Raw genomic sequence first — 18,410 nt, 5'->3', positions numbered from 1 at the left:
TGCTTCTTGGGAGAAAAGCAATGACAAACCTAGACAGCATCTTAAAAAGCAGAGACATCACCTTGCCGACAAAGGTCCGTATAGTTAAAGCTATGGTTTTCCCAGTAGTGATGTATGGAAGTGAGAGCTGGACCATAAAGAAGGCTGATCGCCGAAGAATTGATGCTTTTGAATTATGGTGCTGGAGGAGACTCTTGAGAGTCCCATGGACTGCTAGAAGATCAAACCTATCCATTCTTAAGGAAATCAGCCCTGAGTGCTCCCTGGAAGGACAGATCGTGAAGCTGAGGCTCCAATACTTTGGCCACCTCATGAGAAGAGAAGAATCCTTGGAAAAGACCCTGATGTTGGGAAAGATTGAGGGCACTAGGAGAAGGGGACGACAGAGGACAAGATGGTTGGACAGTGTTCTCGAAGCTACGAACATGAGTTTGACCAAACTACGGGAGGCAGTGGAAGACAGGAGTGCCTGGCGTGCTATGGTCCATGGGGTCACGAAGAGTCGGACACGACTAAACGACTAAACAACAACAACATTGTCATTTATCCCTATGCAGAGAGAACAAAATAAAAAAATCCTTCTAGTAGCACCTTAGAGACCAACTAAGTTTGTCATAGGTACGAGCTTTCGTGTGCATGCACACTTCTTCAGATACACTGAAACAGAAGCCACCAGACCCTTATGTATAGGAGTTTACCACTCCTATCAGCCAATCACCCATTCCCACCACCCTTCTGAGTAATACCCCTCCCCAGCTTTTGACTATACATAAGGGTCTGGTGACTTCCGTTTCAGTGTATCTGAAGAAGTGTGCATGCACACGAAAGCTCATACCTATGTCAAACTTAGTTGGTCTCTAAGGTGCTACTGGAAGGATTTTTTAAATTTTGTTTTGACTACGTCAGACCAACACGGCTACCTACCTGCAACCTATGCAGAGAGGTAGACCTTCCCATCTTCTACATGGGAGGCTGCTTTTTCTCCCAGCCTCTCACCCTGGGAGATCTTTTCTACCCTACAGGGACACACACACCCTTCCAACTGTCCCCTGCCTATGTGTGTCCTCCTCAGTCCAAGGAAAGGACTTCTTCCCCCCACCCCCCAAAAAGCTTTTTATAAATGTTTCCAATACAAAACAATAAAGCATTTAAGGGAACCAAAGAGAGATTATTTACTGACTGACCCTACGCAACTGTTTTTGTTTTAAGAAAATGCTACTTTGGACTTCCGAGGTTGAGCGTATCCATCTTCCCTTCTCTCTTCATGGAGTTCACTCAGCTTAGGGTAGATGATGAATAGAATAGATGACCCCGGGCAAAATGTTCCTATGGTGCCAACTGTCATGGAACAGGAAAAAAGAACAGAGCAGATTGTTACTTCTGGGCTAAATGCACCAGAATAATGAAAGATCGGTGTGTGTGTGTGTGTGTGTGTGTGTGTGTGTGTGTGTGTGTGTATTTTCACAGTGTGGTTTTCCGCAGGGAAAAGCAGCAGAACAAGAAGAAGAAGTATGGATTAGCCTGTGGTGTTCAAAGGCTAAACAGAGTGAATTCCGTGCTGGGTCACAGCAGAAGAATCCGTATGTCACATTTTCAAAAGAAATTGGTGGGCCCAGGGCGGAAAGAATCAATGTGGTACTTTACCTTTTTCCTTAGTTTTAATCCCATCACAAAGGCTCCGTACAAGGTGCTCTTGAAAACGAGAAGAATATACACCAGTTTCCCGAGATTGGCTTCCGTGAGATACGACTCTAAAAATCAAGGGTGGGGAAAGAAATGTGAATGGTCACAAGGTCACCTACTGCCTCAGACGGTGGAGGTAGAACATGGCCATTATCACTACAATTCCCATCAACCTTGACTACTAGTCCTGCTAGCTGTGGATGGTGGGAATTGTAGTCCAAAAACAGCTGGAGGCCCAAGTTTGGGAAACCCTGGTCAAAAGTCATCCAAGCTGGTAGCCATCACCACATCTTGTGGCAGCAAATTCCACAGTTTAACTCCTCCCCACACAATATATATAAAGGTAAAAATAAAGGGACCCCTGACCGTTAGGTCCAGTCGTGACCGACTCTGGGGTTGCGGCGCTCATCTCGCGTTATTGGCCGAGGGAACCGGCGTACAGCTTCCAGGTCATGTGGCCAGCATGACAAAGCCACTTCTGGCGAAACAGAGCAGCACACGGAAACACCATTTACCTTCCCACTGTAGCGGTACCTATTTATCTACTTGCACTTTGACATGCTTTCAAACTGCTAGGTTGGCAGGAGCTGGGACAGAGCAACGGGAGCTCACCCCATCGCAGGGATTCGAACCGCCGACCTTCTGATCGGCAAGCCCTAGGCTCTGTGGTTTAACCCACAGCGCCACCCGCGTCCCTATTATATAGATTTGTACGAATAGTACCTAATAAACCACACACCCCCTAAGAAATATTCCATACTACAATGGATTTTTATACATGATTTTCCCTAATTGAGGCATTTTTGGGTGCCCTTTCCCATAAGGTATGCTTCCTTTGTGTGTGCCTTTTTTGGATGGAGAACATCAACATAAAATTCAGAAAAGTGTGACAGCTGCATTTCTGTTTGCGTGCTGGTTCAGGAAAATCTTCCTTGAGTTTGAGATGATCTTGGGCACTTAAAGGAATCTGGGAAGTACCCATTCTAGGGCTGTTCAGTCTAGAGCTACCTGACTCACAACCATATGTTTCGCTTGTTTATGGAAGCAATCAAATATAAGGGGGCAGAAATTTAGATAAAGTTCAGATAAAGCTTGGCCAGCTTCAAGGAAAGTCATTCATAGGAGTGGGAACCAATGGATAACTGCTCATGTCTGTGCACCAGCTTATATTCAGACAGCACAAATTCCAGGGTTACATATTAAAACAGCACACAAGGCTCTGCATGAAGTAAGCAACCAACCCGGAGAACAATTATTGGCTATTCCTATTCGTGGAGCTTTGGACTGGAGGAACGGAGGTTATTAGATGAACAGATCTGTCAATGGGCAAAGAAACATGGATCAAAATGCAAACATCTCCCTATCCACAGTTGCTGCGCTAATATTGTACCCCATCCAGGATCAGGGTCAAAACCGAGGGTTCCGACTGGGGTCGAAGCCTTCTGAAAAGGACTTGGGAGCAGGTGCTTTCTTGCAGCTTCTAGGGCCATTTTGGAAACAGCAGGGGAGGTCTACGGAGGTCAGCTTGGAACATCCCCAAGCCTTGCTACACCTGTCTTCCCTGTTTATTCCTGAAGAATGGGGCTATTATTATTCTCTTGCGGTGCTGGAGGCCATGCAACGAGAGCTACAAGCAATCAACAGTTGCCCCTAGGACTTTGCTTCATCTGCTCTGAGACTTATGCTGGGGGTTGGGGTAGCAATATTGCGTTCCCTTCACCATATTGGAAGCCCAGGAAGATGACACACCTGTATGGGTGCCCTGGAGGCTATCAGTAGGTGAGATGAGGTTTATCATGGACTGGTTGCGCCAAAATGTTTTGGAGCAGAATCAAGAGGTCCCCCTGCTGCCCAGTCACACTGAACTCAGAAGTAATCAAACCTACACAGGTATCCTCCTGTCTTCATGTACAGATCGTCATCCTCCCTATACAGGAAGTTGTATACACTGAAGTCAACGGGACTTAATTCTGACCATGTTTATTGCAAGGGCTGTTAGGTAGGAGACCAGATATCAGTTGGCAGAAGGACTGGTAGGGCATCTGATACATAGCTCCCAAGGTTCAAACCTTGGCATCTCTAGGTAGGGCTGCGAGAAACCTTTGCAGAAATCCTGTACAGTTGCTGCCAGCCAGTGCTGACAAACTGAGCTAGATGAGTCAATGGCCTGGCTCGGTATAAGGGAGGTATCTTGTGTTTTTATTTCCAACGAAATTCAAGCACTGAAACCACAAGGTAATTTTGGCTTACCTCTTGCAGCCTTGCTGCCGCCACCACAATCTGAAAGCGGAAGGGGGAGAAGACACATTAGCTATCCTTAAAGCTGGAAAAACTGAGACAGGGAAAGTGACAGGTGGGTTGGTGGGGTGGGGTAACATTTCCAAAGCAAGGTTTAAAAACTCAATTGTGCATGTACTTCTCCTGAATGTCCCCAGAGGTTGTGTGTAAAAAAAGAAGGGAGGGGAAAATAATGAGCAATATATTAATAGCAAAATGATCTTTGCCAAAAAGAAGAAGAAGCAGGAATAGACTGTTCCTTGCATATTGGCATCAGAAGATTTGGCTAGGTGCGAAAAGCGCCACAATTTCTCGTGCGCATTTAGGGAAACTACATGCTATTTGGAAATCTATAGACAAGCTTCCATTGAGGATCAGTTTGTAGAATAAGACAAATGCAATGAAAGGCGTTCACCAACAGAAGTTTGACTATGATAGAACACATTACAGTGGAACCTCGGTTTATGAACACCCTGGTTTACGAATTTTCGGTTTACGAACGCCGCGGACCCATCTGGAACGGATTAATTCACTTTCCATTACTTTCAATGGGAAAGTTCACTTCAGTTTATGAACGCTTCAGTTTATGAACAGACTTCCGGAACCAATTACACCCATGCTTCGGGTTAAGTACGCTTCAGGTTGAGTATTCCGCGGACCCGTCTGGAACGGATTAATTCACTTTCCATTACTTTCAATGGGAAAGTTCGCTTCAGTTTAAGTACTCTGTGGACCACCTGGAACAGATTAATCCACTTTCCATTAGTTTCAATGGGAAAGTTTGCTTCAGTTTATGAACGCTTCAGTTTATGAACAGACTTCCGGAACCAATTGTGTTCATAAACCGAGGTACCACTGTACTAGGAAAATGTATTAGAGATGAGGAATGGTTTGTAGTCAATTGGATCTGGGAGCGTTTTGCCCATGTAAATAAAACTTTTTAAAAAAATGTGTATAGTGCTGTGTATAGCACTGTATAGTGCTGTGTATAGGACTGTGTATAGTGCAAAACTATGGGAAACATAGAGAACGTGGTGGCTTATGGTAGATTTCACCTTCCTGAGAATCTGAGCTCCCTAGTCTTTAGGGCAGTCTTTGCTAACCTGCTTTTCACTTACCTGCACCATTTATGTCATCCTCATAGTCTGTGGATCCTTCTGTACCGTGGAAACTGACTCTGCACACAAACTTATTATCTGAATTCTGCCACTCTTCCTTGGTGATTCTTAAACGACTGGTCATTGAATAGCGCTCCATGCTGTTGTCATATACTGGGTCTTCTGTCTTTACCCCAGCTGTTCTCGTCTTGTTATTCACGGTCCAGCTCAGGGCGACATGATCTGGGTAGAAATCGGTGACTAAACACACAATAGTGGCTTTCTCCTTTTCGTCAACCTCCTGCTTGGGTGGGGCAAATACGGTCACTTGAGGGGGGCTGACATCTTGGTCAGGTCCTGGAAGAGAAAGGAACAAACACATGATATAGAGAGATGATATACCTCCTTGACCTTGGGTTGGCTAGGCTATTTTGCCACTTGATGACATCACTTTCAACTTGCATGCATGAATGGGCTGTTGTGGATTTCACTTCCCCCTTGATGTCGCCTGAAACTAGGGATGTGCAAATCGGTCCCCCAGTTCTCCCATTTTTCCAATCTTATGTTAACTTTTCCACATTTCGGCATCCGCTTGCGATTTATTTTAAAGCAAGCGTCAAAAATTCCAACTCTAAATAGACACATGTGTGCGCATTTTTGCCTGCTACACAAATCTTTTCCTTAATAGAATGCATGGTTGTATGTTGTTTTTTATGCACACTTTGGCTGGAGAGCTGCATTGCAAAATTCGGAGAAGGGCAAATTTCGAAAGGTGTCTGTGTTTCAGTTCTCATATTGTTTCAGAAAGGGCAAAGTAGGTAGAATTGCCTTCAAAGGCAAGCTGCATAGAATTTGTCGCCCAACTCTATGAAACGCAGCACTTTTTAATGGTGTGAGTTCACAAAGTCAGCTGCTAATCATGTGTGTTGAGGAATCAAGTAATGAGAGGATCAAGAGGTAGGGACTGGGGGTGAAATTCAATGAAGTTTGCATTTAAAGGCGAACCTACCAAATTCACACTTTCTGAAACATGATGTGAATTAAAACACACATCAGCCTTCAAAACCCACACTTCTCTGAATTCTGCAATGCAGTTCTTCAGCCTGGTGATCTGTGCAAAAATACTAACGTAAAGTGTGCATGGAAATGCATATATTATATCATATTCACCAGAGTTTGGGTTTACTGCAGCTTCCTGTCGAGTGCCCGTTCGTGGCTAACCATAATGTGTGAAATGGCTCTTACAATCTTCCTGCATACAAGACTTGTGTATAAATCCCGAGCCAGGGCTTATATTGAATTCTGCGCCCACCTGCTGTACAAGGAGGCCACAAATATTGATTCTTAATTCTTGTTGGGAGATCAGTGCCTGCTTTGAACATGTAGAGCATACATTATGGATAGAGATTGGCCCTATTCTTCGAAAGGGGGAATTATGGCCACACAAACTTTGTTCCATCTAGAGCAGGCATCCCCAAACTGCGGCCCTCCAGATGTTTTGGCCTACAACTCCCATGATCTCTAGCTAACAGGACCAGTGGTCGGGGAAGATGGGAACTGTAGTCCAAAACATCTGGAGGGCCGAAGTTTGGGGATGCCTGCTCTAAATGATGAGTGAGCGTTAATGCTTTGTTTTCCGTTTCAGGTTGGATGGCTTAAATCTTTCAAACAAAACGACTAGATCCTACCATTATGGTTATGGCTGCAATAATGCTACCCACACCAATGCCAAGATTGAGCAGACCATCCAAGTTAAAAAGCAACAATGCAATGCAATGCTATGTGGAGCGGACAACTCCTTTGCACCAATTCTCTTCACAAGCTTGTGTGTGTGTGTGTGTGTGTGTGTGTGTGTGTGTGTGTGCGTGTGCGCGCGCCCATGTGGACCTAGTCATAACCCTGCCCATTTTAAAGACCAATTTTGCTAATATTAAAAAGCTTCATATATTATTGAAGGGAGGAGAACAGAGCTCCTATTTGTGTGAGGGAAAATATTTCACAGAATGGTTTCAGAGTTTCCAAAATTCCCAGTTTTGCCATTTTTGAGCCATAAAAATAATTGTATGCGGGGGGCGGGGGTGGAGATAAGAAATACTTGACTTTAGTCCACATTTACTCCATTTTTCTTGCTCCTGAGAACATTGTGAAACAAGAATTTCCTCCTCCCTCCCCCCTGCTCATAATTGCCTCTGTTGAAACAGAACCTGCGAACGTTTGAAACAAGCTTTTAAAACCCAGCAAATTGCATAAGATGCAAAAGTTAGATGAGCACGCACATCACAAACGCCAGCCCCTCTTTCAAACTACTTACTGGTGCTCTGAAAATAAGCAGGTGCTCTAATCAGTCTCCAGCTAGATTCATGTGCCTATGCATGGCTACTAAGAAATTCACCTTCTTTCAGTAGGACTTGAAATGGGACACAGAATATTAGTATAAAGTCCAAACCTTATACCCCTGTCCTCTACACATGCAAACAGGCAAATGTTCCACCAGAACCACCAACTTACAGCCAAGACCATACCTAAGACAGTGAGTCTGGTTCCACGTCCAAAATGAAGTTGATTTGCAGAGCACACAGGTACAAGGCACTACGAAAATCATTTGTCTTCTTCTCTAGGCAGCAAGCCTGTGCTTTTTTCCCCTGGGGGGACGCAGACCCCTAAACATTTTGTGAATCTTTGTACTTTTGTCCATTTACTGTATTTTCCCCCAATTTGAACTATAAAATTGAGTCAAAATGAGAGTACCCCTAAACTTTTTTTAAAGGAAAAAAAGCACTGCACCAAACTATCTTTTAGATATATCTTTGCCATGCAAGTTCACACTCAAAACTGCATTTCTACAGCAGACTATTTGGGTTCTACTTAAATATGTTTTGGATAGCTGGAGAACTGGAAAAAGGGGGAGACAAGTGGAGACGCCAGGACCCCACCTGACCTCTTAAGTGGGGAGGGGGCACCTATTGGTCCCCTGAATTGTCAACTCTGGAGGAGTGGGTATTAAGTGAGATGGTGGTTAAAGGCAAACCTACCAAACGTTCTGAAAGAAGATGTGAACCAAAGCACAACCATCCTTTGAATTTTGAGCTTCCCCGAATTTCGAAATGCATTTCTCTCTTTTTAATTAAGCATCAAACTATATCTAATACACATTTCCTCTATTCCGTTTATTGTCATTCTCAATCTGCTGCCCATCATTCAAATTCTGCCAGCCAGCCACTTCATTTTACTATAGTTCTTTCTCAAATGTTCCATAGATGGGTTACCAGTCTTCAGTTTTAAAAAGTGGGTGACATTGGTCCCCCTCTCTTGCTTCCCAGTTCTCTAGCTGAGTAATATATACAAAAAGGCTAGGATAACATGTGCATAAAATGCACATATTAGTGAAAGCTAATCTACAAACATGCATTATAGTGGGCAAACTTGCTTTGCGAAAATATATATATTAATATTACAATTCTGGTGAATTTTCATGAGGGTTTTTTAAAAAAGAAAGAAACTGATATGGGAACCTGAACTTAAGTGTAAAAATGGCAAATGGAGAGAAACAAAAATGGATATATTCTCCTATCCCTAGTTGTGGTTGTGAGAATTGCCACACCAGCAGTCCTTTTTAGGGCTGATCTGTATGTACCACCACCCCTTCCAGGTGTCAAAAGGATTTTCAGTGAAAACAAGTAGTTCTGGAGGAGGTAAAGTTTCAGGGTCAACAAATTCTGTAGTCCTTTGACCTACCTCTTAGGTAGCCAACGTAGGGTTGCCAGACTCAATAGAAGACAGGACTTCTGTGCCTTTAATTGCCCTGCTCTCTTTTGAGTCTGGAAACCTTAAAGAGAAACCAGCAGACCCTTTGTTTAATTTCCAAGCAGAAGTCCTGTCCTCTTTTGAGTCTGGCAACCCTATGAACGTGTGTCTGGGGTATACCACTTTTAGACTTTTAGACTGGGGGTGAGGGGCTCTCATCACTAAAGCCTGCTCTAGTGAAGGTGGAAACACATTTGTCAGACAGAAATTGGGGCTACAAGAACTCTAAAACCTGAAACACGAAAAGTTTCAAGTCAAAGAAATTCAGTCGCGTGAGCCCCCACCTGCAATATGAAATAGGGCAACCCTATATACTTCTAGGGTTGCCAGACTCAATAGAGGGCAGGACTTCTGTGCCTTTAATTGCCCTGCTCTCTTTTGAGTCTGGAAACCTTAATTTCCAAGCAAAGGGTCTGCTGGTTTCTCTTTAAGGTTTCCAGACTCAAAAGAGAGCAGGGCAATTAAAGGCACAGAAGTCCTGTCCTCTATTGAGTCTGGCAATCCTATTTCTCAGGTTCAAATCCATGCAATCCCTGGTTCAAATCCCACATCAGCCATGAACTCATGGGTGCTCTTAAACTATAAGCTATAATAATTTTGATTCTGTTGTTATTCTCACATGGGATCTTTTTCCTGAATGGGTTTGTATAGTACTTTGAACTGTAGCCACCATGCATTTTGCTATTTTCGTTCCCCTGTGCTCCCCGCCTGCTGCCTCCCTGGTTCCTTTTAAGAGTAGATATTCTGCCACTCAACCTGGAGATCTTAGAGATGCCAGCGTTTTACTTTCGCACACAATCTGGCCAGAGCTGAGTGGCCCCTTTAAGATTCAGCCGAAGAGTTAAGCCTGTCCTTCCTACTGAAATCAATGGGACCAGTTAAAGGAACTGGGTGCTAATTATATAGTTTTACATGCCTTGCAACCTCCGGCAAGTTTCTTGCCTACCGTTCCAGCCACCGAGCGAACCCAAAATGACAGCCAACCCCAACATTCATTTAAAGGCTCCCACTCATCCTCAAAAGCATTAGTGTTTCTGACTACAATCCCTCAGCAACTCCCCCCAAAAGTGTGCTTTAAATCTCACCTATTTAAATATTACGATGCAAAACAAAAAACAAAAACCTTTGCCCAAATCATTTATGGCTTTCCAAGTCCCTGCATTCTGTAGATTAGTTCAGCTGAGGTTTGCATCAATTGCACAGGGACATTTTTAATTTATTTGCTTCTGCTTTCTCTCGTTCTGCCAACCCTGTGGCAAGACTTCCTTGCACCCACCGTTCATGTGTTTCTTACCTAGTACAGTGAGCCGCGTTCCTTGTCCGAAATGCAGCTTTTCAGCAGAACACGGCATCACGTTCCTGTAGGCAAACCTTTACTAAAGAGCTAAAGGCACCTGGCCTCCCAACATCACGCAGGTGAGGACAGGGAGAGGTTTGTGTGTTTGTCATGCCTGTTCCCACTCCTGAGCTGCCTCCCCTGTTTCCCACATCTTAAGGCTCCAGCTTTGCCTGCTGGAATTTGTTTTACAGAGTCTGGTGAAGCCAGACGTGCTAATAAACTGAGGTTGGAACTAGTTCGGTGGAGTTTCCCAAAGTGCTTGGAATTGACCACCTGGGACAGAGGGGCTTTGCAGAGGGTGAAAAAAGACCTAGACGTCAAAAGGTGATCAAAAGGAGCCTAGGTTGTGGGAAAGAATGTGGAGTTTCACTTCTAAAACAATTCTTTCTTTACTTTGTTTCACTTACACTTATGGGAATTCGGTTTGGGGACAATGGAAACTTTATACGCTCCTCAAGGGCTCAATAAACAGAGATTTGGGAAATCCCGGAGGAAGCACAAGACACACACACACCTTTCCATTTTCTCTGGTAGTGTTAAGATGATGAGAACCAACAAATGATAGGCAGTGTTCTCTAGTGGTTAGAATGCCCATCTTGGAATCAGCCATGAAACTCATTTGGGGGGGCCTTGGCTCAGACGCTCTCTCGCTCTCTCCCTCTAGTCTACCTCACAAGGCTGTTGTGGGGAGAAAATGGAGGAGGGCAAGCAATGAGAGAGGACTAGAGATGCTGCCTCGAGTGCCTTGCAGAAAGAGAGGAGGGGTGGAAATAAAATAATCAGACGATGCCATTGCCCAGAATTGTCACTCCTGTAAAATTTACCATACGAAACGTTAAATGTGAGCAGATATCTGAAGTGCTTTTGCAGCCCTTAAAATGAGCCACTATTTTAATTCCACTCCCCACATTGCAAACTCCTTCTGCTTACCTAAAACAGTCAGCCGAGTTCCTTGGCCGAAGATCAGCGGGTAATTGTAGCACAGTGTGAAACCGTTATCACCAAAGAGGGAATATCTCTCCTCAAAGACCACCACCTGCGCAGGCTACCGCTTTGCCCTTAACTTTTTAATTTGGCTGCCTGCTGTTGGGAAAAGCCTCTGTTCTAACAAACATCTGCAAGTCACAGGTTCCCCAAACTTGCTCCACAGCTTCCCAGATACTCCTGGAACATAGGAAGTTGCCTTGCCCTAGATTAGACTATGTATCATCCAGACAGACTAGTATTGTCTAGGCTTTCCCAACCTTCTGCCCTCCAGATGTTTGGGACTACAGCTCCCATCATGCCTACTGGACATGCTGGCCAGGGTGAATAGCTGCTAGAGTGTAGAACATCTGGATGGCACCAGGTTGAGAGACAGCTGTCCTGGTATATACACTAGCATGGCCAAATGTAACCCACGAACCAGGTGATCGCAGGTATGGGCAGCCACAGCTCCCTTCTTTCCAGTGCTTGTATTTCTAAATACCATGATCATGCTATTTACTCCTAATGTATTATATCAATGATTGCCTTGTTTATGTAGATGAGGAGGGCTTCTGCAAAATGTGCAGATTCTGATCATATTCATCCTCTGTGGTTTGGAGTAGATGGCAGAGCATGAGGCTCTTAATTTCAGGGTCATGGGTTCGAGCCCCACATTGGGCAAAAAGATTCCTGCATTGCAGGGGGTGGACTAGATGACCCTCATGGGTCCTTCCTACTCTATGTTTCTATGACACATCAGCCCAGCTAACACATTTCTATTTCCTGCTTCTGTCTCTGTCTTCTCTCCCCCTGGACTTTAAGAGATTTGCCTTTTACTCTCTCCTTCTTTGTCAGCTTCTCAAATTGAATGTGCAATGGATCGCCTGTGGCTACCTTTGAGCCCTCAGTACATTTTTGGGCAAACCAATTCCTAATTTTTTGTTTGTTTGTTTGTTTAACAAAGCTCTCTTCTCTGTCTGGGACAGCTATGGAGTCAGTGTTTGGAGCCAAATTGCTTGTTAGAAGGAGGCGGCTTCCAACCCGTCAGCCAATTTGTGCCGTGCAATAATATATCTAGTTTTGTTAAGATAGCAACGTGGAACTCGAAGGAACGTTAGATTGACCCCTTTTCAGTACAGAAGTTCGTGAGAAGGTTCATTTCCTTACCTAAAACAGTCAGCTTGGTCCCTGCTCCAAAGTGCAACGGATCAGTGTTTGCACAGCCAACTAGCTCATGAAATAACCCCACTTTGATTGCCCACAAGGTAATCCTCTGTCTGCTACAGTTGGAAAGCTGCTCTGTCAGAGTTCCTCCTCTCTGCCACTACTTCATAACTTACCCAGTGCTGATAAGACATGAAAAGAAATGAGGCTTTCTGTTGGAAGGCAGAGACATTTGTTTCCTCCTGACCTGTCACAGAAATTAATTGCAGAGCACACTTTATCTAAGGCATCTGTTTCTTGTCAACATCTCCCCCTCTGCCCTTTAATTCCTTGGAGGCTCCGGGACAACGATAGATGAGCTGATGGAGTCACCTGCATGCTCTCTGAGCATGAAATCTGCTACTGCATTAGGATTGTGATTATTTGCATGTGTGTGAATGGGACTTTAAGGACCTAACACCCCCAGACAGAATTTTCATACCGTTTCATTCCATCCCATAGAATGCTCCCACGGCTTCGCACGCAATACCTCTCGGTGAAGTTATCTCACAAATTCAGGGCCAAGGTTGATGAGATATCAGCAGAGATCCATGAAATGGGTCACCACTGATTCCTTCTAGGGCGGCCACATGTCTATTTTGAGGGCTGTTTGAGGACAGTCTTGTGTCTGAAGGTATCTTATATCTGAGGGCTGTCCAATGATGCAAACTTATTTATAAATTTGCATCTATACATATAAAATTCCAAGCAAGTTTGCATCCTCTTTTCGTCATCCCTTCGGGCAATGGATCTGACCACCCAAAGTCTCTATAAAGCAGGGAGAGGTGGGTGTAGATATGGTATAAAGCTGCTGTTGGACTACAACTCCCATCATCCCTAGCTAGCAGGACCTGTGGTCAGGGATGATGGGAATTGTAGTCCAAAACAGCTGGAAAATTTAGGAACCCCGGATATAAAGCATGGTTTGGCAGTCAGGAATGAAAACTTCCATCCAGAGCTTTCCCCCACACTTTCATTTTGTCTCTGAAATCACTTCTCTCCAGGAACATCTCTCCCAGTGGAGCTTCATGAATGGAAATAATTTCTTTCGGGGGGAGGGTGACCAGCTGGAGAGAAGCAGTTTCATGGAGAGAGCATGGACAAAGGAAGGATTCAAGCCCCCCCTTTCTTTAAACCTCCCCCAGCTTTATAGAAAAATCAGCACAACTTGGGGTGGGGAACATTTAGCCCTCCAAATGTTGCCAGACTACAAATCCCATCATTTCTGACCACTGTCCAAGCTCGCTGGTGCCAATGGGAACTGTAGTTCAACAATTTCCCTCGCTTTATCACATCCAACCTTCAGTAATCAGGTGCTAAGACACCAATGACGCACAGATGTGGAGAGTTATTCCTTGCAGAGAATGAAAAGACCTCCCTTGGATGGAGGTCTATTTAGCCAGTCTGTTCCTGCACTGAAATGGTTCGTTGGAGACTTGCCACAGACATTTTGCTTCAAACAGCCTTGGAATGTAAGAGTTCCTCCTCAGGCAAAACACCTGTGGAGTTTTGAAGGGAGCCAAATAGGTGTGAATAAGATTAGCTGAAACTCTTTCTCTCCTTCCAACCTAAGTAGTCCCCAAACTTCTCCTGGAGCAAAATTGCCAGTGAATTTGGAGATTGCTCCTAAGGCAAAAACATCTAGTGCTTCTCAGGGGAATCCAAAATAAGTCTTGATTACTAACAAATTTTCTTGGTAGGTGTGCTGATTCACAACATCCCCATTTCATTTTAGGGAACAGTTTAAAAAGGACCCACAACCCAGACCCCCATTGCTTTTACAAACCTCTGTCACAATTAGCCAATTCCAATACAAAAATGAAACAATTCACCATAGACTTTCTTACCAAGTACTGTGAGTCGAGTGCCCTTCCCAAAGTAAGCTTCAGAGTACACAGTGACAAAATCATCACCTAAAAATAATGGCGTTTTCTAACATAGATGCTGCCTCTCTCTCCTTTTTCTGACCTGCCTGGCTCAACAAATGCCAGCCAAAAAATGAACGAGGGGTGGGAAGGCCCATCCTAAGCTCTTCAGGCACAACTGTGCTTCCTGACCATGACCCTTGCAGAATGAAATTGCAACCTCTCTGTTCACGTATGTCCAGGATTTTCATTGCTTGATTCAGATTAAGATGCCTCTTCCTTCCTACTCCCATTTTTAGGTTCAATCCTGAGAATATCAATATCTCACTTGGTAGATCATGAGACTCTTAATCTCAGGGTCATAGGTTCAAGCCCTACCTTGGGTAAAAAAAATTCCTGCATTGCAGGGGGTTGGACTAGATGACCCACAGGGTCCCTTCCAACTCTACAATTCTATAACTCTGCTTATTTTCTGCATTTGGGAGAGGGGCACACTTTTAGCTTCTTACTAATTGGGATACAGTTGTAGTCTTGGGACAGAGCTCATTAGGATGTTTTCCAAAACAAACATAACTCTTCTCTTGAGCAGGGGATTTTAATTGGGCTTGCACACAGAAAACCTTTCCTGGAGACAGTTTTCCTTACTAGTTTTAACTAACGAACAGAATAAAAAACTCACCTAGAACCGTCAGCCTGGTTCCTTGGCCAAAGTTCAGTGGGGTGTTTGACACAGTGTTAAACAGAGTAACAAGAATAAATTCCCCAGAGAAGTTATCTCTGGTTAAGACAGGGTGATTTAAGAGCTCACAAGTGACTTATCTCATACGGCAAAGATAAAAACAAAACCATGTCAACGGTGTTTTCAGAAAATGATGGGACTTCTTATCTTTAGGTGGGTAAAAAACTCCAGAATACTTCTCTCTACCCTGCCCTGTCTCCAGACCCATTTCATCTCATAGAATTTCACCTTGACCTCCCTCTGTTTCTCCAAGATAACTATGGAAGAAGTGGGAAAGATATCTAGCAAGCTTACCCATGGATCAACCAAGTCCCAGAGGGGCATCTGCATCTTAGGTTTTACTGTAGCAAAAACCAGTCTCGTGGTGGCACTTTAAAGACTAATAGATTTATGGTGTCTCATGTGCCTTCATGGATCAGAGCCTGCCTCCGGCAGATGCACAAAAAGTTATCTTCAGTTGGGAGATTTAAGATGTGTGGCCAAGAAGCAAAGGTCAGCTGTAGGGAAAGGTGCCAGACAATACTTTTTCTGTGGCATGTCCCTTTGGCTCCACTCTGCAAACTTTCTTGGTTCCCCTATATATACACCTGCATTTAATTGCACTGCAGTCTGTACCAAGAAAGTCACAGGACTCTTGGTTGCTTGTAAACACCTGTTTGTTCTATTTATATTTTAAGCCAAGGCAGTCCACAACACCTATTTTATGTATAATGTTGTTTGCCCAATAGTGGTCTAGGAAGAGGGGGTGTCTTCAGACCAAAAGGGTCTAAACTACACACAAACACACACTTCCAAATAATTGTGCCTTAGTGAGGTTGCTAAGCAATATTCCCTATCCCTGGCAGAACTGCAGTTCCCAGGAATGAGGGAATGATTATTACATATTTCAAGTTATGGTTGAAGAAGTACTTACCTAAAACAGTGAGTCGAGTCCCTTTCCCAAAATACAGGATATCGTTGGAACACTGTGTTACCAGGCTTGGTAATGCCCATACCTTGCCTCATAAAGTGTTTTGAGAGCAGGGTCTCCAGAATGATACTCCCTCAGGGACAGATTCCTAAAACGAGAAAGAGGGTCACTGTGAGAGAAGACATGATTTAATAAGAGTGAATTCAAACAACTTCTCGTCACAACAACTCGACCACTTAAAAACCTACCTTAAAAACTTGCGGGGGCATTAATTGTGCAGAGAGGTGATTATCGAAATCCACCCTGAACGAGCAACTTAATGGAAGTACAGTAGTGAGGATTTTATCCTTTTTTTTGAGCAGATTATAGACTTAGTCAGCCCCATCTTTCACGAGAAATCCAATAAACAGAAGGTCTCTGTGGGTTCTCCTACCCCAGGGTTCTTCAACTGATGGAGCATGATTCAGAACTGGAATTCATGCCAGCAACAGCAACTGGGTCACTCCAGTGGTACCAAACGCCACCTTCTTTTTGTAATTGTTTTTAAGGGGAAAGAGGCATAGCGAATGAGAATGATGTTTGGAGAGAAGGGAAAAGGACTGCGGGAAAGAGTAAGGCACCTAACATCTTTTGGGCCACTTGTGGGTTAGGAAAGTGGGACAAAAATTCTAGAAATAATAATAATAAAATGAACGAATGAATAAAATATGTGGCCAAATATTAAAAGCGGTTCTTCGATTGGAAATAATGGTGGCTCCCAAGTCTGAAAAGGCTGTAAAGTTCTGCATTGTTATATCTGCTGTGAAACCCTGGCTAGAGCCCATTTGTTAAGCAAGGGAGGGTTTTTGTAAAGGCCTCTCGGAGAAATGAATCATCGTGAGCCCCCTGTCCCCACAATGATTTACTCTCATACAGTAATGGCTCCTCCCTGAGTTCCACCACAGACACCAACAGCCAAATGAAGGTTTCAGCCAAGTCAGGGAACAGTGGTAGAGCTGGTGGGAACCGTCAAAGGCATGTAACCAGACGCAGAGTTTCCTTAGGGGGAAGCCACAGTGACCCGTGTTTCCTCTTCTTCTCCTTATTGCTATGCCAGCTGCCATATATAGTTTATATGGTCTTCAGGGGCGTGTGATGAGTGATGAACTAGAGGTAGAGTTTATCTGCCTGCCTTCCTGTTCAGAAAAAAATGAGCTTTTAATTCTAAAGAAAAATTTTACCAGAGAAAGGCTAAAGGATACACTTATGATGTGTAGTGCCGTGGGTCAGAATGCAACTGAGGACTCTCCAGCTCAAATTTTACCTCATGGGCAAAATGGAAATAATAATCCTAGCCAACCCAACAGACAGGTACCCAATCCTTCCAATAAGGATTCCTGAGGGAGCTCTTTAAAGAAGCCAAACACCCAAATTGTTATTAAATGCTCAGCGACGCATGTATACCTGGGTGGAAAATATTTCTTCTATGTGAGATGATTAAAAAATGCAACAATTCTCTCTTAAACCACTTTTATTTAAGGTGGCATCTTATTTCCTATTAGCCAATCCAATCTGATTCTCCGCTTCATGGGGGAGGAGCTAAAATCTTGCACAAGCTCCCTCCTGATTTGTTTTGCTCACATGACTATACCACTTGCGTGAATATATATAATAGCACATGAGTGAACGTCATACAGAGCTACATTTCCTGCTGTCAATGAGTAGAAGTTTGAGGAAGGTAATCTTTTTCTGAGGAGGGGGCATGATCCAATATTTTCTATTCATAGTGTGAGTTCTCCAAAGAGTAAAGGCAGTTGTTATATTCTTAGAGCACTAAGGTTGAGTAAGTTTTGACTAAGTGCCCCAATTACATTCCTTTATAGCATTCCCTTCATAGCAGGGAAGCCTGCTATGAAGGCTGTTGATTGGCTAGTATTTGTGATGTCATCTAGCTGTGTTTGACCAGTCTACGGAAACATTTTATAATTGTTCTGGAAATGATTTCATTTTTAATAAGATGAGAGAGAAACACACATGTCTCACAAAAATATTAAAGGATGATAGGAAAGGACTGATTTGTGAACCAGTGAGCTCACCCTTTTCTTTTTCTTAGCATTTTTAAAGTTTACAATATTTCAATGATAAAGTTTCCAGATAATAACTTTACAATAAACTGAAAACAACATATGGCTGCACATTGTCATTGTTTTGAAATAAGTCAAGAAGAACACTCATTTCTCCATGAATTTACTGGGTAGATTTATTGCATTCTCTCATACGGTAGTAGGCTAATCTGATCATTATCACCACAGACTAAATCTTTTCAATCCATACATAAATAGTAAGAGGTGAGCTTTCCCCCTGGTTTTTTGCAATTACTGTTTATTGCTGCAGTGATCAAATTAGTTACAACCTTAATATTATTATTACTTACGACATATTTTAAGAAGCAAAGGGGGAAGGAAAGCCCCCACAAAATTTGCAAATGAAAGCAAATTCCTAACATTTACGAAATGAAGTTGATATAGAATCCGGATTCTATATCTTT

General features: G+C 43.5%; 1 gene segment (V, D, J or C); it reads right to left on the bottom strand.

The window, feature by feature from the left end:
• Nucleotides 1–757: 757 nt before the first annotated feature.
• On the bottom strand, nucleotides 758–10,373 carry LOC118097931 (T cell receptor beta chain MC.7.G5-like). The segment is given in 5 exon segments: nucleotides 758–1,338; nucleotides 1,645–1,751; nucleotides 3,934–3,963; nucleotides 5,079–5,414; nucleotides 10,156–10,373. Coding segments are annotated over 5 exon segments (543 nt in total).
• Between the last annotated feature and the right edge of the window lie 8,037 nt (nucleotides 10,374–18,410).

This window comes from Zootoca vivipara, chromosome 15, assembly GCF_965207765.1.
Source record: "Zootoca vivipara chromosome 15, rZooViv2.hap1.1, whole genome shotgun sequence".
Taxonomy (NCBI): domain Eukaryota; kingdom Metazoa; phylum Chordata; class Lepidosauria; order Squamata; family Lacertidae; genus Zootoca; species Zootoca vivipara.
This window is presented reverse-complemented; position numbering and strand designations above follow the sequence as displayed.